Source organism: Eimeria necatrix, genomic scaffold, assembly GCF_000499385.1.
Source record: "Eimeria necatrix Houghton genomic scaffold, Enh_scaff278, whole genome shotgun sequence".
Classification (NCBI taxonomy): Eukaryota; Apicomplexa; class Conoidasida; order Eucoccidiorida; family Eimeriidae; genus Eimeria; species Eimeria necatrix.
The window spans coordinates 16623-42601 of NW_013655266.1; the positions used below are offsets into that span (position 1 = coordinate 16623).

Sequence of the window (25979 nt, forward strand, 5' to 3'; positions counted from 1 at the left end):
CCTAGCGAAAGAAACCCTAAACCCCCACCCAAAACCCCCAAGCCCCATCAAACAAACCCTAAACCCTTCTGCTGCAGCTGCTGCTCTCCTCAAAAGAGCACCCCAAGAGCGTCGCTGCGCAGCCTCGCGCGGCCCCTAGGGTTTAGGGTTTAGGGTTTAGGGTTTAGCGTACAGAGCTACCGGCCTAGCGCTTAGCGTCCAGACTTTGCTTAGCGTTTAAAGTCTAGAATTTAGATTCAGGGCCGACGCTTCAGCGCTGGAACTTCAAGTTAGGGTTTGGGGCTTAGGGTTTAGGGTTTAGGGTTTAGGGTTTAGGGTTTAGGGTTTGGGGTTACGGTGGCGGGGGGGGGCACGGAGTAGGCCCGGGCCGGAGCGCAGCAAGACTCGCAGGGGCGCCTGGCGGAGCGTCTGGGGGGGAGAGTGGCAACTCTTAAGTGGAGTTTATTTTTGTTGGGATCGTTTTTTTGGATCCCGGGATCGCTTTTTTGGATCCCGGGATCGCTTTTTTGGATCCCGGGATCGCTTTTTTGGATCCCAGACAGCAGCAGCTCCGCGCGGCGCACTGGGGCTTTGCTGCGCTGCCGGGGGCTCAGCAGCGCGCAGCAGCCAGCTTCATCTGCTGCTGCTTCTTCGCCTTCCACCACGTACGCGGGCTGCTGCAGCAGCAGCTGCTGCAGCTGCTGCTGCTGCTGCTGCTGCTGCTGCTGCGGCCAGGCCGCGCCCCACCGCCCCGGCAGCGGGTACGAGGCCCTCGGGCTGGCCGAGATGCTGCGGTACACCACGGGGGGGCCCCCCGCAGGGTCTCGGGGGGCCCCCCGGGGGCCCCCCGGCGAGCAGCAAGTGCTCAGCGGGCACGAGGGGGTACTGGGGGGCCCCCCGGGGGCCCTCAGCGGCGAAGACTGCTGCCTGGGGGTCGCGGCGGGCCTCCGCAGCAGGGGCCCCCCGGGGGCCCCCAGGGGGGCCCCCAGGGGGGCCCCCGGGGGGGCCCCCAGGGGGGCCCCCAGGGGGGCCCCCGGGGCCGTGGAGTGGCGGAGGAAGACCCTGCGGGGCACTGGAATGTCTCTGTATTTGTATTCAATTCGAGTTTCAGGAACTTCGACAATTCTTTCAATTGGAACTTCGCGATGAACTCTTCGAGGGACTTCGACAATTTTTTCGACAAAAACGGGTTTGGGAATTGCTGTTGTGCGCTCCTCTATCACTGGCTTCGGCACCGGCACCACCACCTCCTGCAGCAGCAGCAGCAGCAGCAGCAGCAGCAGCAGCGCATGCAGCGGACGCCGAGGAGGCAACGCCGCGGGAGCAGCAGCTGCTGCAGCAGCAGCAGCAGCAGCTGCAGCAGCAGCAACTGCAGCAGCAGCAGCAGCTGCTGCAGCAGCTGCAGCAGCTGCAGCAGCAGCAGCAGCTGCAGCAGCAGCAGCAGCAGCTGCAGCAGCAGCAGCAGCTGCTGCAGCAGCAACAGCAGCTCTCAAGCTAGTCCCCAGGAGCCAATAAAGGGTGCAGAGGCTCCCGGGGGCCCAGGAAGCCCGCAGTTTCGCCGGAAGTAGGGCCTAGGGCTTAGGGCAAGGGTTTAGGGTTTAGGGTTTAGGGTTTAGGGTTTGGGGACCTGGTAGATGGTGGTGGGGACCTCGACGGTGCGTTCGACGAGCTGGACTTGGGGCACGTCAGTGATGACTTCTTTGGTGATGGGTTTGGGGACATGTCGAATTCTTTCCACAGTTTCGAACTTGGGAATATATTTTATTTTTTCTTGAAAAACTTTTTTCTTTTCCTCCACCAGTCTTTCCACTGCAGCCACTTGCGGCACTTCCACCACCACTTCCTGCACTTGGGGCCTCCGCACTTCCACCACTTGTTCGCTGACCCAGGGGCCCCCTGCAGCGAGGGGGGCCCCCGGCAGCAGGAGGCCCCTGGGGCCCCTGGGTACTGAGGGGGCCCTCGACTTCTATGCAGCCCGAAAGCGGGCAGCGCCGGCGCCGCTGCTGCTGCTGCGGGCCCTCGTAGTACATTGTGCTGCTGCGGGAGGCGGGGCCTCGGGACTTGCGGAGAAAAGGATTTGTTGAGAAAAGAAAAAGTGAAGAGCTGGAGGCTGGCGGGTGGGGGAGGGGCGCGGGAGGGGTGTTCAGTGTCTGTACACCGCGACGGCTGTGGGGCTACGGCCCAGCAGCAGCAGCAGCAGCAGCAGCAGCAGCAGCAGCAGGGAAAGAGAGAGTCGCAGGAGCTACAAGGCAGCGCATGCAAGGGACTGCAGCTGCTGGGGGCCCCCAAAGACAAGATAAGGGGCTGGGGCGCAGCGGGGCCTCCGGGGAAAGCTGCAAAGACTGGGCGGGGTGGACAAGGCTGGTCTGTTGCCGCTTTCGGTCCCGCGAGCCCTCGGGGGAAAATCCCCAAATGTACCTTTTCAAATGAACTGTAATTAACCTTTTAAACTCGAAATAATACTGGAAAACGAAAAATAGGGCTTGGGAGGGCGGCGCGGAAGTGCTGCTAGAGTGGCACGTCGATACAGCTGCTGCGCAGCGCCAGCTAGCCCTTCGTTGCCCGCTAAGACCTGCTTCTACAAAGACGAAGTTGAAGTCAGTTGTTTAGAAACCTTTCATTGACAAGAAGAAAAAGAAAAGAATGAAAAAGGGCGGAGAGGTTCGCAGCTCTCGACCCGCAGCCCTGGACTGCTCGGCCCAGGCGAAACTGCAAGAAGTGCCGCCCCCCAAACCGCACACGGCGAGACTGCAACTTCTTGTCCATTCTTCTAAATTAACTTTTTAATTCAAATTTCCAGCTTTTGTTTCCAATTAAAAAGACAAAACGCCGCCTCTAAGGACAAGGAACTCCCAAGTCGTCTGCTTTCCCGGGCTGCAAGCTCGCACTCCTTCTGCAACACCAGCATGCGCAACAAAGCTTTCCGACTTTTTCCCGCTGATCCTCCCGCCATTTTTTGAATTAAAGTGGCAGAAATAAATGCCAATTAAAAGGTTTTGAAGAGTTGAACAGAGAGAGGGTCGAACCTCCCCGTTCCCCCTGTTCACTGCGGCTCGAGCAGGCTCTGCCGCGCAGGAATTGCAAACCCGCTAGCCACACGAAGTTTCCGGCATTTTGCAACTCCTTTAATTCATTAAATCTTTCCTTTTAAACTCAATACACCAATTAAAACCCTCCCTGCCCTCGAGTCTGCTGCACACACACAAACTTGAATATTCACACTGGCTGCATATTTCAGAAACTTGCAACAAATGGTATTTCTACTTCCCAGTCAAGCCACTTGACATATCCCACTACTTCTGCAAATTGGGGCCCGCTAGTAGACTTTCTTAAAAGCTCAGTGTGCAGGCCTCTTGGAATTGAAAATATTCGGGTGTGTGTTTCATTATTTTCTGTTTGTGAAGCTCCAGAGCTCATAAATAAGTACAAATAGTGCAGTTTCCGAAGGTTTCGCGCACAAGAAGAGCACAGCACGTTGCATCCCGTTGTTGTACGCTATTGAACTCCGTATTGCAACCTTTTGGGGTTTCACGGACTGAAATTTCACTTCGTTCAAACAAAACTGCTGAAAAATTACCACGAAATCGATTAATTTGACAGATATTCGACACTTTGTGCTGCTAGGGTCCATCCAGAGGGTCTTAGACTCCACATAGTATAACACAGCAGTGACGGGAAAACTTGAATTGCGTAAAACGCACAGACTGCAGCAAATGCATGCAGGAATTGTGATGGCACTATTGATGGAGTTTCAAAGATGGCTTTAGAATGTTGTGGTCTTCTGGTTTCGCGCGGTGTAGGTGATTCTCGACAAAGAATTAAAGCCATTTTCAGGGTTTTTATTTCGCTCTCAGTTGCTGCAGGTGATGATAGTGAGTGAGAGCCTCATTTTCTATGTAGGCCGTGGCTTAGCGGTGCATAGTAAGTGGCTTAGCTTCTCGAAAGCTGTGAAGAACGCCAAAAGCTTCCAGTTCTGTCTAGAATACTTATTCTAATTTGTACTGCTTATTCTCATTTGTACTAGTTGGCCTTTTAAAAGATTGATCGGCGTTTTCTTTTGCCCAAGTACCTTGTTCATCCCTTAAGCAGAGAGTCCGCGTGCAGCTTGAAAAGCTGCACAGCATCTTGGGACGCATCAAGATGTGGGTGACAGTGTTTTCTTGACAATTCTTTTGACTAAAATTCCTTTTAATTCTTTTATATTGATAGAGTGGCATTGACAAACAGGAGGGCGGCGAAGTTAGAAACCTTGCCACTGAGCATGCAGTAGTTCACGAAGATGCTTAAAATTGTGGCAGCATTCCTGGCTGCCTGCAAAGTCCTGAATTGTGGAAAAATGCATCATCAAGATTGCTATTGATGATTTTGTAGGAGTTGAAATACTCATTTTGGCCCGAGAGGTTAGTGAAGGGCACACTGTTTTGTTAGAACACCCCATGAAGAAGAAGGAAGGCTTTCGCTTATATCCTTGGCCATGCTTGCTTTCAAATACAACACGAAAGAGGACATAGCTTCCCTTGAGCTGCTTTATTCTGTATGAATAAGGCGCGACAGTGGGGCATTTAACTCTTGAGAGTTAATTGCCGGCCACTTCTTTTGCTGGCCCAGCCCATGCATGTCCATCAGCATTCTCTGGACAGATGTGAGAGCACAAGTGGGGCAAGTCCACTCTTGTTGAGAAGACTTGGCCGAAACTTGAAATGGAAAAGAAAATCTAAATATGGTGAAGACGCTTTGGCAGCAACCCGAGAGATAGTGAAAGGCGTTTCAGTGACCCGGTGAAGTACCAAGTGCCTCCGTGGGTGGGTTGTTCGTTTCGAGTTTGTCTGCATGCATTCACTGAACTAAATGTGTTGAAGTCCAGCGCAATTCCATGTTTTGTTCTGTCCTCCTTGATGCACTGAGCAACAGTGCAAGCAGCAACTCCAGGAGCTTCGAGGCCAGCCTTGTTGTGCAGCACAAGTGCAGATTGCAGGTGTCTGTTACTAGAGATATAGCACTGGGGCTTACTGCCTATTAGCTTCAGCTAAGGCCAATATGAAGCTTTCCTCATGAAGTGGCTCGCAGAGGCCTTCTTAAATCGGGCATCTCTGGCAACGGCATGCAACATGCTGTGCTCTTCTTGTGCGCGAAAGCTTCGGAAGCTGGACTATTTGTACTTATTTATGAGCTCTGGAGCTGCACAAACAGAAAATAATGAAACACGCATCCGAATGATCTTCACACTTTCTCCTTTGGCATTGCATGCGGCTTGTCTTCCTTAAGGGTAAACGTCGGAGTGTCGCCGCCTCGCAGCCGGCATATGCACCACCTGTCATGCCAGAATGACAGATGCATGTTTTGCTAACTTAAGAAAGCTCCAAAGGGGAGCAGGCATGGGATCCGCACAGAAGATATGAAAAAAAGGGATGTGAACAACCTGGAGAGTGTGGAGAGAACGAAGGCAATGAAGAGAGAAGCGAATGCTTCTCTCTTTGAATTCGGTGATGCTGTGAATAAAACAGCGAGCTTATGACATGGTAGTAATGGGAGAAAACACATCCCAAATACCTGCAGTAATCGTTTAAGTTGTAGGCCTAAGGCTAGCTTGGCCTTGCTTCCCTCACTGCATGGCCTGGGAATCGGGGATATGAGAAATCCTGAAGGGCAGGTCTGCCTGGTTAAACGTTCTAAAGAATTCATGTTCCTTTTTCATGTCTCAGAGATGTCCCAGCTTCCACTAGCTAGGATTTCTATCTCCATTTTTGCACGGATTGTGTATGATGATAGGATTGCACTCAGCATATCCGCCTCCTTGAAAAAACTAAGACACAAAAGGAGCATGGAGTTTCAAAGCCAGATTCGCCCGTTTGTCGTAACTTGAACTTTGTTACCTCGATTTAGTCAGAGAGCTTTCAGGGTCTTAGAAGCGGCTCGATGCAACATGGATGCGACTTGACACAAGCTAGGACAAGCCGTTTGGAGAAAAGTGCAAATCGTGGCCACATCTGAATTTACGAGGCACTCATTGAAAGCAGAGAAAAGCGCAAAGGCCTCAATCAAGTTGCGCCACAAGGAGTCTCAAGGACTTCGCCGCGTTCCTGAGTAACATTTTCGGCGTTGTTCCCTCTCTTAAGCGCTGCTTGCAGCTCTGATGCAATTATTGATCAATATGCATTCAAATATTGATTTTTGGTGGGGTCGCTAATTTGCCAAGCCTGTAGTGCACCAAGCCCAGCTCAGCGTCTTCTGTGGGTCTTCACTACCGGCCCACATCTTCAACACCACTCAGTGAGCCCTGCTGCAGAACTCTGAGCTCCTAACCATTCTTAAAGCTACGTCTCTCAACACGCGTTGTTCCTTCTGTGTGCAATGAGTGCGCTTGTATTAACTTCCACTTTCCCCCAAGGCCACCTTGTGAGCTATTTTAGCGTACAAGACTGGAGTGTCTTCGCACCCACAAATGCGTAGATAAAGGCTTATGACAAATATAGCCACTTTATTACTTTGCAGAAGCTCCTAAGTCATGCTGCACTAGTCTTAGTACTTCGATAACTGTCAGCCCATATTAGCAACCTGAAGCCTCATAGTCCGTTGACCCACGGTGGCTCCGCCTGGACTCTCCCGGAAAAGCTCTCAGGTGTTCTTTTTGCTAAATATTCATACTGCTTAAGCTCTTATATATAGCAGGCTTCTGATGCTCCACAGCCTTGCCATTCCTGTTGAACTACGGGGAAGGCCCCGACAGCGCGATGCAGAGTGCCTGTGTTGAGGTCCTTCTGCCCTCACCCACAAACCAGCAGAGCAGAATGCTCTGCGCATAATGAAACGGAAAACCCTATATAAAGGCAAAAGCCACGCATCACATCTGCCACAGCCGTTTCGGTAGGAGCGCGCACCGGGGAACTTGCATTCTACACTCCACGTGCAGCCTGAAGTCGCTTGAACCCGCTGTCTTTACTTGCTGTTGCATTTGAATAATGAATTGCCTTATGTGTGACATTTCGTGGCAACTTAAGGACAGTTGAAGGCTGCGTGCCTGTGGCTTTGCAAGATTGCTGGATCACGTGCTCAGTCAGGAGCTTGAGCTGCTAACAGACACTATCATGGGAAGCTTTCACCTCTTTGTTTCAATTTGGTTATAAATACTAATGGAAATTTAATTTGGTTACTTCGAAGTTCTGTGGCCGGCGGTTCTGTCTGCAACGCTGATGGGACTGAGCCCGCTGTGTTTGCCACTCCGCTATTTTGGTCGATGGTGCCCACAGAGTTGTTCTATTTTGCACATCTCCTTGTCATAACCCTGTCCTTAGTTATTTCCGCATGTGTTCCAGATTTATTTAGCTAGAATGGGGCCTCTCACGCGTGTTTTATGTCTGGTGGCAACTGCTGTAGTGTGCCTAGAATGCAGCAGGCAGCCTGCCCATATGGTTGCTGCGGCACCTGGAGCGGCAGTTGCTGGAAGTCCATCCGCAGCAGCTCCAGTGTCCGAATCCAATGTTCAGGTCCTCACGGATGCAACGTTTGAGCAGGAGACGCAGGCCGTTACCGGCTCCACCTCGGGTATGCTTCTGAAGCTGCTTATGTCTTCGGCTGCAACGGAGTGCGCGTCTTACAGCGCTCCCACCCGTGCATAAACTATGTTCTGGGCCTAATTTGCGCTGCAAAGCATCTCCCTGGAACGCAAAACAAGAGGGTGGCCTTGCAGGGGTTGATGCGCAGCATACACAGCACCGCAGGGCATACTGACATGTCTATGCTCACAGTGCAGCATGCGTGCTGGAGAAGCTGGGATCTGGGAAACGTTTTCTGCAGCCTTTTCTGCGGCTGTCTCAGGTGACTGGTTCGTGAAGTTCTATGCCCCATGGTGTGTCCACTGCCGCAAACTGGCTCCCGTGTGGGAGGAGTTGGCAACGAAGTTGAAGGGCCAGATCAACGTGGCTCATCTCGATGCCACTACGAACCAGCAGACGGCCAGGCGCTTTGGCATTAGGGGTTTCCCGACTTTGCTTTTCTTCAAGGACGTAGGCGAACGAATTCATGTTTCTGTGTTGAATAAGCAGCTTTCGACTTTGCCGCGGCAGCTGTATCAGTCCGCACGTTCCTGTTCTGCATAGAGTTGAATACAGGGCAAGTTCTGGAGCACTGCTTAAGTATGTATATAGTTGGAAACACTTTTTGGAGCTGTGCTGTTTGGCTGCAGGGTCAAATGTACAACTACAGCGGCGCCCGCACTGTCGATGACCTCTACACCTTTGCGACTGGCGGGTGGAAGCAAACAACTGGCAAGGTGAGGCTTGTGGGGGTTTGATTTGCTGCTGCTGCTGCTGCTGCACCAATTAGAGGCATATGGCCCACTTTTTTGCCGCTCTCTGACTTTAAATGGAGCTTTGATTAGTTTGTACACTTCAGAATCACATCCATGAAGTTTCGCGAACTCTGCCGTGCGATCTGCGCAGCCCATCCCGCCCGTGGTTTCCTGGTTCGACTTGACGAAGGACGAAATCCTCGTGGCGTTTCAGCAGCTGCGAGATGTGTTCATTCAATTCCCTGCGCCTTTGCTGCTGCTTTTCGCAATGGGGTGCCTCATGGGCTGCGTGTTGACGTGCCTGTGCGTGGCGCTGTGCATGGGAACGAAGGGCCGCGAGAAGAAAGTGGTGGTTTCGAAGAAAAAGGACTAAAAAGGACAAGTTACTAAAAAGGACAAGTTGAATTGCAGAAGGGTGGTGCCAACGTACAGACACTATGGACTCTAGGATTGGGTTTGGAACAGTGGCGGCCAGTGCCGTTTGCAGAGTCTACTGATCAGCCCGGCGTGCTTGCTGGGCCGCTATGTGGAAGGTATATGTGCTGCTAATTAATGCGACGGCTTCGGAACTTGGGTGCAACACGCTGCAGCTGCTGCAGCAGCAGTGCTTCCTACTCGCTGCAGCTGCTGCAGCAGCAGTGCTTCCTGCACGCTGCAGCTGCTGCAGCAGCAGTGCTTCCTGCACGCTGCAGCTGCTGCAGCAGCAGCGCTTCCTGCGGAGAGTGCATGCGACTCTGTGGGGGTCTTTTTGGCCCGAGATCTGGCCGCGTCTTCGCGGCCTGGAAAGCACTGCGCTTGCGCTCCCCTTTTAGCCCCTTGCCTCTGCTGACATTTGCTCTTTCCCATACATTGCAACGCAACTTATTACGCAATATATGAGGCGGGCACTTAAGAAAAAAACAGCGCTGCCACCAACTACTTAGTGGCGCCATCAGTGCACAGTATCCGCGAGTTGAACCAGTTAAAGATCTCCCTGAATGTTGTCGCTGTGCATTCCGAGGCGAAGGCGTTCCAAGTGTTGCTACTGGGGCCCCCTTGGGGGCCCCCCTTTAGGGGCCCCTTGGGGGCCCCCCTTTAGGGGCCCCCAGGTGTTGCTACTGGTGCATCTGCATTGGGGGAAAAGTAAAGGCATCTCCGTAGTTACGTAGGCGCCTTGGCGGCTACGAGTTTAGTTCCGAAGTCATCTCACTGGGCCGGGGACTCCGAACTTCTGAGTAAATTTAGACCTGAAGAGTATAGCAGAAAGAGAGGAATGAGATTTGTAGAGAGGTCTTTAGTGCCTCCCCTCAGCAGAATATATCCCCACTCTCGAGATGTCGAGTTGCCCGGTGGCTCGGCACCTTATGTATGTGGATTGCCCGTAATTGGCATAGTTTTAACAATTATGCGTACAAACCGCCGCACAGAAATCTCTTGGCGGTTTGCATTACGAAAGTGCTAACAGGGTGACGGAGCTGCGGAGCACGTGCAGTGGCTACGTAGGGAGCAAGGATAACCCACAGGTCATACACTAGTAGAGAACATTAGCTGGGACTGCTATAAGCTTGTCGTTAACTATAACTTATAGTTTAGGCTGTAAACCGTGCGTAAGGCTTCCATGATGCGCGTGCAGCTACTGTTCGTGTCTGCGAGGCTTCAAAGGAGGTCACAACAAATAACCAACTTCAGCTACCCAGTTCGTGTCTCCATTCTAGATAGAAGTACTTAGTTTTTTCAAACACGGCACGCAGTCCTTGGTAGAATGCTGCTGTTTGCGGGGCGCATGCACCGAGGTAGCCCGAAGCTCCTCTGATTACCTACGAGTTACGCAGCCCCATTGTGTGGTGTTTGTGTACGAGCCCTAATCCTCCTACATATATGCGTTTGTTTCTTAAATTGATGAGGTTTGCCTGGAGCCTCACCCCCATTACAAATAGAGCAGCCAGCGGGTGGTTGATCTGGCTCCGCTGCGTCACTTCCCAGGCGGCTCTGTGGACGGGTTTTGGAGTGTTCGCCAGCCGATCACCTCCACCAATTAGTTAATATCTGTGGGAATAGTCCCTTTCCATAACTTATAGGAGAAGCTGCTCTGGACTCCGCACAACAATGTCGCGCCGGGTTTCCCTCTTGGGGGCCAACAACCAGAAGCCGGCATGCGTGCCGAAGAACTTCGACTTGTTACCTTTCCCATCTCTACGTGTGCGGCTGCATCCTGTGCCTCTTATGACCATTCTGGACGCGTACATTCGCCGCGATGAAGGCCAAGAGAACGTCATTGGCACTTTGCTTGGCTCATGCTCCGATGGAAACGTCATTGATGTCACAGATTGCTTCGTGGACAGGCATTCGTTGACTGGCGAGGTCCGTGAGTTCAGAAGTATCTCTCAATCGTGTTTCGACTAGCGCTACTATCTCATGATGCTGCCTTGTTTCCATTCGGAGAAGCAGTTGGCATCCTGCATTTGTGTCGTGGCTGTTCAGGGCCTGCTGCAAATCATCAAGGACCATCACGAGAGCATGTTTGAGCTGAAACAGCAGGCCAATGGAGGCAATGGCGGAGTGCGGGAAGTAGTTGTTGGCTGGTTCTGCACAGGGAGTGAAATGACAGAGCTGACTTGCGCTGTCCACGGCTGGTTCAAGCAGTTCTCGTCTGTTTCCAAGTTCTTCCCCCAGCCGCCGCTCACAGAGCCCATCCACTTGATGGTGGATGCCGTCATGGAGAGCGGGAGCTTTTCAGTGAAGGTGAGATTCCCCGCGGGCTGCGAAGACTGGGACTGCTGCGTAGCCTGTGGCGGCTGCGCAGGCTGTGGCCCAGTGACTTCGCGAATAAGTTTCTTTACTCCCGCCAAAATGGAGAAAAACTTGCAGATGTCTTGATTTTTTGTTTGTGCCTTGGTTGGTTCGCGCCAGGTCTACACACAGGTCCAGATGACAATGGCCAGAGAGGCTTGCTTTCAATTCCATGAGCTCCCCTTGGAGCTGTACGCGACTCCGTCAGACCGAGTGGGTCTGCAGCTGCTGCAAAAGGTGCGCACTGCGCACCGGAGTCACCCCCCGCGAGCAGAAGACTTGACAGAGCCAGCCTCCGAAGGCGTTTTGCTGAGTGACATCACGGACGGCCTCAACGCCGAACTTGAACAGCTGCAGGAGAAACTCGAGATCTGCGCAGCCTATGTTCGAAGAGTGTTGAACGGCGAAGTTGAACCCGACCCAGAGGTCGGCCGCTTCCTCAGTTCTGCTTTGAGCGCGGCTACGGAGCCGGACTTGGAAGCTTTCGAGCAGCTCTGCCAGAACACACTGCAGGACAGCCTCATGGCTGCTCACTTGGCGCGGCTGGCAAAGCTGCAGTTCGCTGTGGCGCAAAAGCTCAACACTTCATTCTTCTGATGAGGACTGCGCGGGAAACACAAAACTGCTCTGCACAGCTGCTGAGGTTCGCGGAACCCGGCCTCATGGCTTTTACGTGCTAGCGAATTTCAAGTACTTGGAGCCCAGGCGGCCGTTTTAACTTGGTGACCAAAGTGTTTCTTGAAATATGCAATAACTGCGGACGGTCAGAAAGAGTTAAGTGTCCCGCTAAAGATTACTGGCATATCACACCCCGGCAGGAAGCTGCGAACTTCTCGAACTGCACGCTCGCGAGTCAGGTTGACTTCTGCAAAAGTGTGGGGCGGTGCAGCAGCAGGCTGAAATTTTGCCTTTAGAAAGGACGTTGGTTGGATAAAGAATTAACAATCATGTGTGTCACGGAATAGGCTTTTGGTAGGGACAGACTGCACTCAGTATCTCTCCGGCCTCATGCCTTCTGGGCAAACAGAATTGCATTCACTGAGTTTGAAGCAAATCCGAGGGATTCCTGTTTTCTAGTGTTTGCCACGCATCCATAGATGTTAGAGTACGAGGGAAACGCTGCTCCGAAAGTTCTGTGAGTTTCATTCAGTGTCGAGCTCTTACATAACTGCCGCATTACTTGCCGAAATGGGCTACAAGAAAGAGAAGACACCTACCGTAAGACTTGACGTGGTGTTTCACTTAGATTTCAGAATTTTGATCCGTACTAGTTTGTGGGAAATACCATGAATGAGACAGTTTTGGCGCCTAAGAGGGTGGTGGAGTGAAGGAGTTCGGCTCCACAGCAAGTTCGCCACCCAGAGCGTCCTGTGTGTGGAGCCTGTGCTTCTGTAGCGAAAGGTTTGAGCTACAAATGTTTCCTTCCATGTTCTGTATTAAATATCTCTACTGTCACGAAATGATTCGAGATCTGTGGCCAGGGGAAAGCTTCATGGCGCTGTGCTGTCTTCGTCGGCTGCAACTGTTTGGTAACCAATGTGCCCTACCCTACGAAGTGTGCGCATCTACAAACTGATGCAATCAGCAAATCGTGCGAAGACAAGAGTGCAATGCGTGATAAGACCACAGCCATACGTGTTCTAGCTTTACTTTGAAGAAAACCTGTCCCAAACATGTTCAGTGCAAGGGTAACGAGAAACCACACTTGCGATGAAAATGCAAATTGCCGTTCACATCTATGGCTGGGGAGCTTATGTTAAATTTTCGACTTCGCCTTAGCAGCTAGGAAGTCCAGTCCAGGCGGAGTGTATTAAATCGGACACTGGCCTTGGCAAAACGTTTGTGTGGTAATGGCAGCAGGCTATGGGCACTATAAGGTACTGTGGGAGGCCTGTTACCGAAAAGGCGTCAAATTCTAGGGACAAATGCATGCAGTTTAGTGGCGAGACGTTTAAAATTGAACAAACGATACGTGACCGTGACACAGCGTGCGCTGCATGTCAACCCAGGAGTGGGCGCATATTTCAGAGCCCGCGATAAGGAACGATACAGAAGGGAAAAGCTGAAAACTGATCCCTTTTGGCAGGCACCTACCTAAGGGAGCGGTTTCAGTGTGAAAGTGAGAAAGTAGAAGTCCGAAATCCGGCGTTTCGTTTACAGGGTGACCTGAAATTTCGAGTAAAGTTCAAAACATTTTCTGATGCGAATTCTCAACCCAGCGGCGCATGAACCACTGTGCAGATGGTGGAAGTTCTCGTGGCTTCTTTTTGAGCTGTTTGAGAGGATTATAGAGGCGAAGGAGGCATATTCCCTAATGCAGCTACTGCACAAGGGTAATAGGTTTGTGACTTTGAGGTGAAAAGCAAATAATTTGCCGGTCTCGGGAGAACAATCGTAGTGCTCATCACAGACTCAGCCCGAATCATTCGCACTGAGAGCAAAACTCCCCTATTGTGAGATTCAAAAGGGCGTGTGAGCCTTTATGTAGATATAATTTTTGTGAGGCTGAAACATGTGCAGCTACTCCGTCCAAAGGCAGTGATGGTCCGGCGTAGAAACCCAGTGGTCACTCTGTTTAGCATTGTACGGGAGCAGCAGAGATAATATCGACAAACTTCACCTTAGTAGGATATTTAAGAGTCCATTCAACGATTTTAGAAGTAAGAATTGGAAACCTGATTTAGGCAGCTGCTGCATGCACCGAAAAGTAGTCTTCGATGCTAAGCCAGCCAATGCTTCCCCCCAGCTTGTCAGTTTGTCTCGGACGAGCGACTGGTGCCAAAGCAGAGCTCACATGATGCCTTTCACTATACGAAAGTCGCCCATTTGGTGAATTCGCTTTGATGCGAAGCTAACCGCAAACCGCAGATTGCACTTGGCGCTCTTAAAGTGGCAACACCGCAGCGTAACCGTTGTAGACCCGGGGCTCGTTGCTTACAACGTAGCGCCTTTCTAGAGATGGTACCTAGCCTTGTATGAGAAAACGTTAGGCTCATTTCAACCATATTTTCTGAGCTGGTTGTCTACGAATCATCTTCGAGAGCATCGGGGTGTCTCTCTTAGCGGCGAGTTTGTCGAGACTTGGACTCAAGCCTTCAGAGATATCTTGCCTTCATACCGGCAGATTTGTTGGAGCACAGTTTCGCTTTTTGCAAAATACCAGTCCTCTTGGTCTTCTTCCTGCTGCCGTTGATAAGCTTGCTTCGCCCACTTCTGAGGAGCCAGCAGTTAACAGTTCCAGTGGACCTGCGCAGACGGCGGCGTTCCGATTAAATTTCACCGAAGCTTGAACTCAAGGATGTGGGCATCTCCTGCCCTAGCCGTCGCAACAACGGCAGTTCTAGCTGTAGATTGTGTTCTGTGCAGTGCTGTTGAAGCTGTTCCGCAAGAATGGCAGGCTGCGTGGCCCGCTGAAGGACTACGCGCCTTTTTCGAGCCGAGCAAGCATCCCGATGATCCATTTGCACATCCAGAGACTTCTAATGGGACTCAAGAAACAGCGGAGAGAGGAATAATTATGCAGCCCAGCTGGCTTCCCCCCCCACGGGAGATTCAGCAGGAAGGAGGGCAAAGGGAGATCGAGACATCTGAGGAGTCGCCCAGTCCTACTGAGACTATGAGATATCATCGGGGAAATCTGTTCAGAGTTTTGAACGCTTGTCTCTTTATTATGTTGATGGCATTCATAGCGAAGGTGCTTTCCACTCAATTCGAACAGAAAGCATTTCCTTTTTGCGCTCCAGGTGCATTGTCTTCCCAGAGCTCCTCGAGTGGCACTGTACGCAGACCTTCAGAGTCGCGTGGTGCCACAGCAAGGGATAAGTACAAAACTCCGGAAGGGAGCTACTTGCACACCTTAGAAACTGAAGCTGGCGGGCAAAGTGAGCAGATTTCCAACATGAGGTTGGAGCTCTATGAGACCACAGTCTCGCTGATATCAAGCTTCAAACGTGCGGCCCGAAGGGTAGAAGCTTGGGCCAAGAAGTCGGAGAATGCGCTGCTCAGTGGGAGAGCAGAGGGTGGAGGTAACCCCAGTGGATTCTCGGCGTCGCGGTCTCTGGCGGCGCATGTTTCGGCAATTGCGTCTTCACTGGCGCAGAACGTCACTACGCTTTGCAGCAGCTTGGAAGTGGCTGGCGTTGCCGTCAAAAATGCAAGGACAGCGGAACAGGTCGGGGAAGCAGCAGGTCGCATGAGGAAGTTGCTGCGAGCTGTGGCAAACATAGGCGAAAGTGCCGCCTCTGAGTTTGCTCATACTGCGGAGCTGACTACTACCATGACCAGCCAAGCGCGAACACTTCTTGATTTGTATCCAGAGATAAGTATAGTGGTCAACTCCTTGTCGGCACCGCTACTCATGCCGGGGAGAGACAGTCTGACAAGCTCAGGAGGAGCCACAGGGACTCTTGAGAAAGAGTCGGTAGGTCAGCTAAAGGTGTTTCTTCGTGCAGTCGATGCAGCGGAATCTTATAATCGAAGTAGGCTACAGTGGATCGTTCGTGACTCTTTCGGGGATGCCGATTACGAATTCTTGACGCAGCTGTTATCTGAAGCTCTCCAGTACCAGGGAGAAATGCTTTCAGCTGTGAAATCATTTATTAACAGTCGTCGTTTCGCATCACCGGAGGCGCTCTTCACGGATCGTGAAGTAGCGTCCACAATGAAAAAGTTACAGACCATAAAGACGAAGGAAGCTTCAGTAGGTGAGGCGCTGAAGCGCGAAACGAGCTTTTGCGTTGAGCGGGCACTGGAACAGTTGGAAGCAGGCCGTACTTTACTGGCGCAAAATGGGAGTAAGCATTTGAGCAGAAAGATGCATCCCCTCCTAGCCCTTTCCGAAACAGCCAGGAAGAACTCAGACAGATTAGAGGCGTTGTTGACTGAATGGGAGAAACGGACTACCGCTGTTCACCAGTAAGGCAGTTCGAAGCATGCTTGGGCTCGACGAATGGCTGGCCCAGAGTTCGGCTCCAAGAATACTGTCGTAGCAGATAGGAATAAGCTACGAATGGAACGAAATGCTACCACTTCAGCGTGATAGCAAGTACACAGAGTATAATCAAGTGTTTTCCTGATGCACCGGACCGCTGTTTCCGGCGAAGGGCCGGTGTTAGGGGTCTGCTTTACTTGTGCATTAATTTGCGTACATTTGTATTAAGTATTTGCATTTCCATGATGCTTATAGCGTCAAGAGCTGACGCCTACAGATGTTCAGCATGCGGCATGATTCATTTCCCAAACCACTGGGTGCTTGTAAAGCACGAGTGGGCTGCCATGTGAACAGTCCAAAGGTCGTGAAAAGCCAACTTATGTCAGCGTTCACTGTGTAGTGAAAGTTATTTTGGCTTTATATTTGTTCCCAAGAAAATTCCGCATCAGGCTAGACGCTCGTGGGGGCGTTCGTAAGAGAAGTCCTGACCAGCGGAGCGTCAGCCGAATATTCGGCATTATTTTCCCTTTCAACTTGTTCGCTCTAAAGGTTGTCTTCACGTTTGTAATAGAACTATCTAGAGCTATGATCTAAATGAACGGGCAGGAGAATCTAGGTGTGGGGGGGGTTGCTGGTATCCCTTTAGCGGAGATAAATGGAATTCCAACCACACCTGTGTTGGACCGCATGCTTGCCCGTATGCACACAGGTAAGGAAGGGAAGGTTAGCATCCTATCAGGATTTCGTTAGCTGTACTGTACTGCTTGGACCAGGTAACTGCAGGTGGGTGTTGCAGGTGGCGTATCTGATAGTGCAGGTGAATACTCAGGCTATGGCTTAAATCGAAGGAAGCTGGCATCCTTGTCATAGCATGTGCGGACATTCAGAACCTGCTGAAGCGAAAAATTGACCATCATTTGACTAGTTTTGAGCGGATGAATTCCTGAGCATCGTTGGCAAAATCGCCCGAAGCCCCAACTGGAGGCAAAGGGAAAGAGAGCTGCGGTGTGCCATGGCCCCTGAGTGTGATGATATCGCCAATAAGTGAAAGTACTGTACTTGGAGCTCCGCAGCGGAGAATCAAAGAAATAGAAATGGTTACATCGGCCCGATTGTGAAACCACAATTCGAGAATAAATTCGTAGAACAACTGTTCATGAGGAGGGCTGCAAAGCAGCAATTAGACAAATGCTCGGACGAAAGATGAGTGGAGAAGGGATGCCCCCAATTCGGAGGCAACTAATTTGTGTGAGAACAAAATGAGGTAGGAAGACGCCAAATAGTTATAAAAAAACTGATTAGCGCTGAGACACTCAGCAAGCCTTCGACAAGACTAGGCTCGATATCGCAGAACTGGAGTGTAACGCCGAAAAGCATCCACCAGGATCTCCAGATTTTAGGTCCACAAGAGGATATCTAAGAATATAAGGACCACGTGTGTAGAGTATGCAAGTTGCCACTACTGTTTTGCTGCAGGCCTAACGTTGTAGGATTGAATCTGTAGCCAGTCTCTCAGGGTTACCCTGCAAGGATTCGCCCACAGAAGCAGCCTGGCTGACGTTCCGAAAACGTGTCTCTCAGACTGATATAAACGTTGAGTAAGAAATTCCGAATTTTGTAGACATTTGGCTGCGGCGCTCGAACCTCAGTCGAACAGGCCACTGGGCACCGAAGCCCCAGGGCTTGACCGTTGTGAGCTGCGCACCGCCATCCACACGTGTTCTACACATATATGCAATCTCATTCTCTATGAAAACCGTTTTTTCGAAGGAAAAAACTGCAGCTAGGGCGTTTTGTGTCCAAGTTGGGTCTTCGACCTCCACAACACCGCAGGCGGCAACAGGTCCTTCACCGAATATCTGTACGGCTAGGCATTCAGGACTCCCAGCAACGCCACTCATTGACCGCCTGATCTTCCCTTACTACTCAACTTGCTCGCAATATTTAAATGGCTTGTCTGAAGTTTGTTGACTGGTTTGGTGGTCCCCGGTGGTGTCGCGTTCAACGGCGGAAGGTGGCCCGTTGTGCCGACACTTCCAATTCTCCGGCCCTACCAGATCAAGCACATCAATCACTCCAGCTCCGGAAAAATCCGTCTGCAGACACAGTTATTCGAGTGCTAGCTAGCTTATCAAAATATGCAAACAGGGACGAGCTCAAGGCCCGTGAATAGGTTGGACGCAGCTTGTAACCAACATCAGCGGATCCACTCCACCGGTACATATTTCCAATGGATCATATTGATACAACTACACACGAAGCAGAGCTAGGCTGCGCAGAGGCTCATAGTCAATGCGGTCCTGCAGGGTCCGTGAACCTTGCAGCTGAAGCGCCGCAGAGGACGAGCATCGTGCCCGATCACGTCTCTTTTTACAATGATGACCAAAACGACGACCCTGAAGACTGCCAAGAGACAGTTGACTCTCCCCTGCTTAGCACTTCATTGGCGGTTCGTCTGCATGCCCCTAAATGAAATGCAAGGCGTGTCGATATGCATTTGAAACGCTTCTGTAGGATGGAAGAGCTGGGGACCGCAAGTCTTGCGCTGTGAACTTATGGATATCTTCAGGGATGCTCTGGCAATGTTTTGGCCAATATGGAATCGAGGAGCGCCTCCCCTAATGCAGTCCGCGAGTTGGAGGAGGCGTTATGGCTGGCCCAAGAAGAGCTTGCTGAGGAGCAAAGTACGCTCCAGCCGCCGTGTAGAAATTGCCTTCTGCGCATTTCAGCTTTTAGCTTGCTATCTTGTGGACTCGGTCTCGTGAGGCCTTGTAATTCTTTTCTCTTTTGTACTGAGTTGTTCTCAGGGCTACGCGCGGAGGAACGGAAACACTATGCAATATTCCATGATGAAGTAAGTCTGGGCATGTATGTCACACAGTATGCAGTGAAAATCAACAAGGAAGCTCTTCTTCGGAGCTCCACTGACTCTCTTGCTTGTGATATGCAGTACCTCCGACTTCAAGAGGAAAGCATCATCAATAGCAGGCGCACTACTGCTGCCGAGGTTTGTTGCTCTCCACTTCGTATTGTCACAAATGTGGCGAAGTAGATTCTTTCCTATTTGACAACAGTTAGTGCGGTATGCCAACATCTTGAGGGCTGCAGTGATATATGGTGCACAGGGTTTGTATGTGTGACGTTCTAACCAATGTTGATGGCATGTTTTTGTCCAAGGTGGTTGCTCAAGCATCGCGTTCTCTAGCAAGGCAAGCGATTGAAGACAAAGAGTATGTTGCAAGATTGCTCAACCAAGCACAGACAGAGGTACAACTTGGTTCGTGTTTAATAGATTCTACGATGTGCTGTCGAAGTTTAGTGCCGATTTCATGTTCCCGTTCGTGCTGTTTGCTGAGTGCTCGTTGCCTACTTGAAGTACGATAAGTTTTGTGCGTGTGCAGCTTCACTGCGTGATCGCTCTTGTCGAAGACCTCATGCCTAGATTTAAAGAGAAGCTCTGGTAGGTGTTAGTGCTGCGCAGAAAGCCAAACGAAGTGTAGGTGTCCGTAACAGAGATCATATTGCACGGTTCTTTGCATCTTTTGTTGGCTGCTGCTCAGCAAGCTTGTTGAACAAGGGAACACAGTCGTTGCATTGTTAGCCAGCCGTTGGCCAGAGGCAAGACTTAGAAAGCAAATTGAAGCGCTTGGGATTTCTGACCAGCCTTTGGCACGGCTGGCTCTGTGCCACGCCCTGAAGACAAAGGAAACTACTTATGTGAAGGTAGCTCTTCAGCGGTGTTCGGATGTTTCTACATCCTGTCTTTCATCGTCACGAGAGTTATTGCAGCATGGGAGGCCTCTTGAGCGCCCACCAGGGGACCCTCAGATGAAACAAAGCGAGGTGGTTGAGGCAATGGAGGATCACGAGGGAACAGCACTTGCAGGGCAGCAAATCAGAAAATGTAGCAGCCAAGTGGAAGGTCTTAGTAGAGAGCGCGCTCGAGGTCATCGCTTGACGGCAGGGCCAGTCGTAGTAGGGACTGATGCAACCTGTTGCCTGCAAGGTAACATTCGTCAGCCATGCCATGTCCCGCAGGGTCGCAAGTGCCCCAATATGGCAGGGGCACTCTCTTCCAGAATGTACTTGCGTAATGGCGCTGCTGTTGACAGACGGCCTGGCAGCAAAGGGTGTGTCCCTGCTATTATCAGCCCGAAGAATGGGAACAAGCTTGTTTGTGCCCCAGCAATAGTTTCAGCACGTCCTCGACTGCAAGCGGCTCCTCCCCGGAAGTTGAAGCCACTTGATGCAGCAGTGCATTTGACACCTAGAAATTTGAGGCACCCTTTGCCTCCTCTTCCTTTTGGAAAAGGAGCTCTCTTGGGAGCCGGGAGATTGGCAGCACGGGATCTCAACCACGCAGACCGGTCCGACGTGTCCCTCCCAAAAAATAATGCTCATGGCGAAATGTTCCCTTGGAAGAAAGACACAGTAACCACTCCGGCAGCATCAAGGAGATCAACAGTTCGATCGGAAAGGCAATCCAAGGAGGAGCATGGAATCAAGCATCGCGATACCCAGGGTCACAGCTCAAGGCCGGCATTCCTTCGCTCTTCTTCAAGGCCGTCTGTCACTCAGTCGAAAGCACCTTCGGAGAGCTCTGGGTTGTCAGCGCACTTCCACACGGGGACCAACTTGCGGGCCACACAGCCACCTCCGGTTAAAGGGGCTACTCTTCGACTTAACGGCATACCCAGTCGTATGACATATGGAGCAGTACTGCCCAGTGGCAAAGACCCAATTAAAAGGCAGTCAGTAGCAAACTTTCTCAAGGAAAGTGAGAAGCTAGGGCCTAGTGGCAAGGTATGTGAAGATCAAAACCGGATCGTTAGGAACAAAGGAACACATGAGGACCTCTCGAGTGGCCTACAGAAGATTATAATGCCGCCATTGCCATCTTGCATCCAGCAATCGGAGCTTACTAGTGGTAGTGTTGCCGGGGGATACACTGAAGGTAGCTCTACAGCCGCCTTTTCAGTAGCGGTTGACTCGGAGAAACAAAATAACACGGAGAAATGCTCAACGAATAACAGAATCATAGAAACTCCAAAAGCAGCGCCGACCTTTCTTTGTGCTTCGAGATCTGAACAAATGGCGGCAGAATTTCGACAGACAGGAGCGTCACAGTGCAAGAATGAAAGCAATGCTGACGCATCGAAGGCAGCAGCTTCAGTACAAGAAGAACACACTAAGCGTGAACAACAGTCGATATTCGCCCCCCGCACTGTGGGTACCTTCGTTTTACAGGATACTAAGCACAGTGCTTCAGTTCATGGGGGAATTTTTCACAGTGGAGCTGCTGGGGTACCTCAGGATGGTGCGTCTGAAGCGCCTTTGAGTGGAACTACTGCTGTAAGGCAGCTGCGAGTCGCGAAGTCTGGGCAATCTCTTGCGCCACAGCTGCCTTTTTTGGGAGCCTCGCATGTTCAGCGAGCTTCAGTAGATTTTTCGGGACAGAAGAACGGAGAGAGACCATCTTGGGGTACATGGAGTGCGCAGCAGATTCCGGCCTTTGGTGTGGCTCGAGGCACCCTTCCAGTAAACAACCAAAGGCTGTATCTTGGTAGATCATTCAAGGCACCAGACGGATGGGAACCTAGAACCCCATATGAAGAGCCTGTACGCACTTCACTCCCAGAAAACTGTAAAAGTAGCTTGCAAATGCATGCGAAGAATTTCCCCGCTCAGCATTACCATTCGTACATCACCCAATGCTCAGGAGAATTGCCGGTGGCAGCCTCTACAGCTGCTCGTCCCCCCGCCGTGGCTCCAAATAATCTACCTGCTTATTGTATCCAGCAACAGTTAAGCTTGCAACAGCACACACTGCATCACCCATACATACAGTGCCAACCACATCAGCCTGTAAGAGCAGTCCCCAACCAGCAGTCACACGGGCCCTCCAACGTGCAACTAATCATGCGGCATGTTGCGCCTGGCTTCACTGCACGGCAGCGGCAGCACACGTGGAACCCAACGGCAATCGGGTGCGCAAACAGATGACTTATAAGTTTATCTCGGGCATCGTTTCGATTACCCTTCAGGAATTGGCAGGGCTTTCTGGCTTTTGCTAGGTCACGAAGCATTTCAGATGAAGTCAAATGAGCTTCTTTTCGTGAAGCCCCTCCAACAAAATGTAGTGCACAGCTCAGATCACCCTAATCTGTGCGCATCTAGGTTGGAGATGTTTCTGGCCTGAAGCTTGGAATTAAGTTGCGTTAACCTTCGAAGTGATTTTACTGTCATTTGGAGCTGGGGTGAGGCAGTTCCATGTTGCTCTGCAGCGGAAGCTTGACGTTTGAAGCCATCATTTCGTCCGCGCTAGCAGGAAGGGTTAGCAACGTAAGAGACGTCTGATGCAGCGGCAAGCTGCTATGGGCGTCTTAACGACATGGTATATTATTGTTTACGACCGTTTTATTCAATTTAGTTTGCAATCTAAGTGTACGCTGCCTGGGATAGGTTACTTACGGGAGACACTCATAGTAATAAACTAGGCTTAATGGAAACTTTCGAACATATACAGAACTAATCAAAGTACTGTCTTCAAATGGAGCGTAGATGTGATGCTTGTGGAGAGTGGAAAGCTAAGAAACAGGGTAACGGCTTCCCGTTTCCTCAGCCCATCGGTAGGGAGTCGTTTCAGTTGGCCTAATGGCCCGCGTAAGATGATGCATGTCGGTGTCCAGTATATACAAATGATACGATAAGCTGCTTCATCATAGGCAGAAGGGGCTTAAACGCGCGCTGACTTGTGTGGTGAGGATTCTTCGTAGAAGCAAATGTTGACAAGTTTTGAACAAGGTCCTGCCTGAATGTTAATATCAATTGAAAATCAAAACCCAGTTACCAACAGCACTAGCTCATGCAAAAATTATGTAATATCGGAAGCGCAGACAGCAGTAACATTTTCAGATGACTGGCGACTGCAACGAAGGTGATGCGAGCCGAAGTGGGCCAGTTCTGCTGAGCCGCGCAGGGGAAGGACATGCACGTGTGCATATGCACATAGAGGATTTTTTTGTTTCCTTTACTAAAAAAACTGAAATATGTTCTGCTTAGGTCACCAGGGTCGTACTGTGGGTGACCGCTCCAGTTGTGTTCAACGGCCATTTTCAAGGGGCTATCCCCAGACAACGTGGTTCTTGTTTGAAACATGGTGCAAAATTCACACGTATGCATTGCAGAACTTCATTTATTTACTTTGTCTTCACTAGAATGAAGTCTAAATCCGTGCATGGAGCCATTGGAGAGTTCCAGCGTGTCCGCTGTTCCTCATCGACAACTCGAGTAGGCAGTCGTCGGGCTCACGGTTCGTTCACTTCTTTGTGAGCAATGACAAGCTTCCGAAACCGCAACCATAAATGACTGAACACTCATCTAGAAAGGCTGACCGGCAGTGGTCGGGAAAGTCTCTCCTCTGCAGTTTCGGTGCCCAGCGAGGCAAGAACGCCTGGAGGGAAGGTCCGGCATATTACGAAGCAACACTGCCTTCTTCCCAAGCACACAGTGTCGCTCATCCATAAGTCACTTCGTATATATTCGTGCCTGTCTGTAGCCACGTGTATAGGCAGAACTAGTCTGCTTCAGGCGCTGAAGATGAAAAAGTTGTTCAACAAGTCAGTGGGCAAGCAACAAGACAGCTATGGGGGAAACGAGCCCAAAAACCCCAAAAGGGCTGGTTCTATGCCCTTGCAGCGCTGGTTGCCCACAAGAAATGATTCACTCCCGATTGAAGCCTCACAAACCAAGGAAGCAGCATCGAGTTGTTCTCTCCCCAGCACCCAAAGGGGTCCACTTTGCCGTAAGAAAGAAGCCTCCTAAGGCCAATAGAGGAATTTGAGGAGCCCTCGTTGCTATACTTGAGCTGAATCTGCAATGTTGATTTCTGCGGGGCTCTGAGGTGACATTGACATAATTGCCTCCACTAGGCACTCTGCTTTCCGCTCTTCTCACATCCGCAGCATGCACGAACGAGCAGTGCCAGGCCTTCGTGGCGAGGCTTCAGCATCAAGTGGAAAATCTGACAGAAGAGAAGTCCCAGCTGGAATCGTTGATATTCATGCAGCAGCAGACTCTGCACCGAATCGATAGGGTGAGTTTGACTCCTGCTGCTCTTCCTGCCACTTTCAGCTCTTAGAGCGAGCACTTCCGCTAGTCGCGATTCTTTTTTCATTTGCAGGATGGACGCAACTCACAAGAAGGGGCAAAACGCGAGCTAGAGCTACAACAGAGGCTCGCAATGGTGTTGCAGGATGAGAAGGCAAGTCACAACAAAGTCTACATATTGGAGCCAGCTTTTATGATGATATTTCAAAAGGAATTGCTATTTCTTAGATGAGAGACAACATTTGCGCCACAGTCTGGCACTTTTGAGGGTGTAGAGCCTCTCCATTTAGCCTCTGCATGAAAATATATGAAGCAAAAGCCTGGCCGGAAATTTCGGTTGGATATAATATACCCGCCTGCAGCTGCTGCTTTGCCGAAGGCTCGCTCTGCTGCTTACTCATCAGGTTTCCATGGAGGATAAGCTCAAGAGCTCATCAGATGCAATCCAAAGTCTCAATGAGCATATTGTGAGCACGCGCAATTGAAGCCAAATGAGCAATAAAGACGAGTGGAGGCAGTGCCTCACCGCTTCACGTGCGTGCCTTGGCTGTTTTTTCAACTTGTTCCAAATCTGCAGGCAGACCTCCGCAAGCTGTTGGCTACAAGAGACGACGAAGTGGAGAAGCTGCGATCTCAAGTGGACGCACTTCAGCAGGCAGAAGCACAAGCAAGAGCACTTGCAGCAGTCAGCCTCAATTTCAGTTGCAGTGAAGCATAAATGGACCAGTTACCATGATTCTAGACTCTTTCGTGTTGCTTGCTCTTATTAGCTAACGCATGTGAAGTGGCTCCAAGGCCTGTGTAGGCTCAAGTACTTGCGGCTGTGTCTTGCCGATCATACTCCAGGAGGAGGCTGATGAGCTTGTTAAGGCTAAGGCGAATGTCCAGGAGCTCGCGGGACTTGTGGAGGAACTACAACAACGTTTGCAAAGCACGCAGTCCTCGAATCAAGTTGGAGACGCGAGCAAACTAGCATCCGTTTTAAAACAAAATGTGAGTGCCTTCACAGAAAGCCAAGTGAAAATGGTTATGAGCAGTGCGGCCTGAACTACTCAGGATTTGAGCTTTGCAGCTTTTTGAGATGGCCTGCAGTATTCGAGGCACTCAATAGGCTGCGACTCCACGCCACATAGCATGCCCAAAACGCAACACACTCAGGCCATTAACACGCTGCAAACGTGGTCGTGAGACCAACCCGCAACTCCCAGCTTGCACACAACGGCACCCACACCACGCTTACAAACTTCTTTCGCTTTTTTCCGTTATATCCAGAAGACGACTTTTCAGCCCTGCAGTGCTCTCCTATATCGATTGTCAAATAGGCTTGTGTAGGCTGGTGCGGTTGCTCGTCTCCTGCAGTCTGAATTAGTGGGTGAGCTGGCGGAGAAGGATGAGACTCTGACGAGCTTGAAGCGTCAGCTGAAAGAGACGCAAGAGCATTTGGAAGTGGGTTGTTGCGGCTGTTTGGCGCTGCTTTTGGCATGTGACGTAGGAGCAGCGGTGTTGGTAGCGCTGGGTTGCAGTGTTGACGAGGCCGGGCTTTAACTGCTACGTGGAATGCAGCTGTTTGGTTACATTTCGCGTTTGCAGGAGTCTGTGAAGGTGAAGGATGCGGAGTTAGAGAACTTGCGGAAGAGTCTGCGGGAGCTTCAAGAAAAGGCAGAGAAGGCGGAGCCGCTGCTTCGGCTTGGTTCACCTGGCAAGCTGCGGGCGTTGATCGTGAGGAACGTAAGCGTGTTCGACCAGTGGGAAGTGCGCGGATCTTGGGCGAATTCTGTGCTTGCTTGCTGCTTCTGTTTCCCATGTTGCCGTTATCAGTCATCCTTGAGACTGCACCTGGCTAATATTTAGCGTGACATCGATGCGACCTCCCTTCTAACTAGGCCTTGTTTGTGTGAAGCAAAT

At 51.0% G+C, this 25979-nt stretch overlaps 6 protein-coding genes across 6 annotated transcripts in view; 5 read left to right on the forward strand and 1 right to left on the reverse strand.

Annotated features, from left to right (window-relative positions):
- The window catches only part of ENH_00037810 (ALVEOLIN1, related, related), a gene marked incomplete at both ends in the record, with an annotated part of 5732 nt that extends 2987 nt beyond the window's left edge, over positions 1 to 2745 (reverse strand). The window contains 3 exons of the mRNA XM_013585169.1: positions 336 to 1229; positions 1607 to 1945; positions 2719 to 2745. Coding sequence (XP_013440623.1) covers positions 336 to 1229; positions 1607 to 1945; positions 2719 to 2745 — 1260 coding nt within the window. The remainder of the gene's footprint in view (positions 1 to 335; positions 1230 to 1606; positions 1946 to 2718) is intronic.
- A 4562-nt stretch (positions 2746 to 7307) lies between these two features.
- ENH_00037820 (thioredoxin, putative) lies at positions 7308 to 8639 on the forward strand (the record flags this gene model as incomplete). Its single annotated transcript, XM_013585170.1, has 4 exons — positions 7308 to 7521; positions 7795 to 7982; positions 8162 to 8248; positions 8418 to 8639. 4 exons carry the CDS (start codon positions 7308 to 7310, stop codon positions 8637 to 8639), a joined length of 711 nt encoding a protein of 236 aa, XP_013440624.1.
- Positions 8640 to 10351: 1712 nt separating this feature from the next.
- On the forward strand, positions 10352 to 11632 carry ENH_00037830 (eukaryotic translation initiation factor 3 subunit 5, putative; the record flags this gene model as incomplete). Its single annotated transcript, XM_013585171.1, has 3 exons — positions 10352 to 10606; positions 10727 to 10987; positions 11156 to 11632. 3 exons carry the CDS (start codon positions 10352 to 10354, stop codon positions 11630 to 11632), a joined length of 993 nt encoding a protein of 330 aa, XP_013440625.1.
- Positions 11633 to 14333: 2701 nt separating this feature from the next.
- Positions 14334 to 15953, forward strand: ENH_00037840 (hypothetical protein, conserved; the record flags this gene model as incomplete). Its single annotated transcript, XM_013585172.1, has 1 exon — positions 14334 to 15953. The coding sequence occupies one exon, from the start codon at positions 14334 to 14336 to the stop codon at positions 15951 to 15953; it is 1620 nt and encodes a 539-aa protein (XP_013440626.1).
- Positions 15954 to 18195: 2242 nt separating this feature from the next.
- ENH_00037850 (hypothetical protein, conserved) lies at positions 18196 to 21968 on the forward strand (the record flags this gene model as incomplete). The annotated part of the gene is made up of 7 exons (XM_013585173.1): positions 18196 to 18414; positions 18535 to 18649; positions 18773 to 18819; positions 18916 to 18972; positions 19143 to 19232; positions 19367 to 19425; positions 19526 to 21968. 7 exons carry the CDS (start codon positions 18196 to 18198, stop codon positions 21966 to 21968), a joined length of 3030 nt encoding a protein of 1009 aa, XP_013440627.1.
- Positions 21969 to 23564: 1596 nt separating this feature from the next.
- On the forward strand, positions 23565 to 25925 carry ENH_00037860 (hypothetical protein; the record flags this gene model as incomplete). Its single annotated transcript, XM_013585174.1, has 7 exons — positions 23565 to 23769; positions 23930 to 24060; positions 24148 to 24212; positions 24454 to 24541; positions 24921 to 25091; positions 25434 to 25520; positions 25665 to 25925. 7 exons carry the CDS (start codon positions 23565 to 23567, stop codon positions 25923 to 25925), a joined length of 1008 nt encoding a protein of 335 aa, XP_013440628.1.
- Positions 25926 to 25979: the final 54 nt, after the last annotated feature.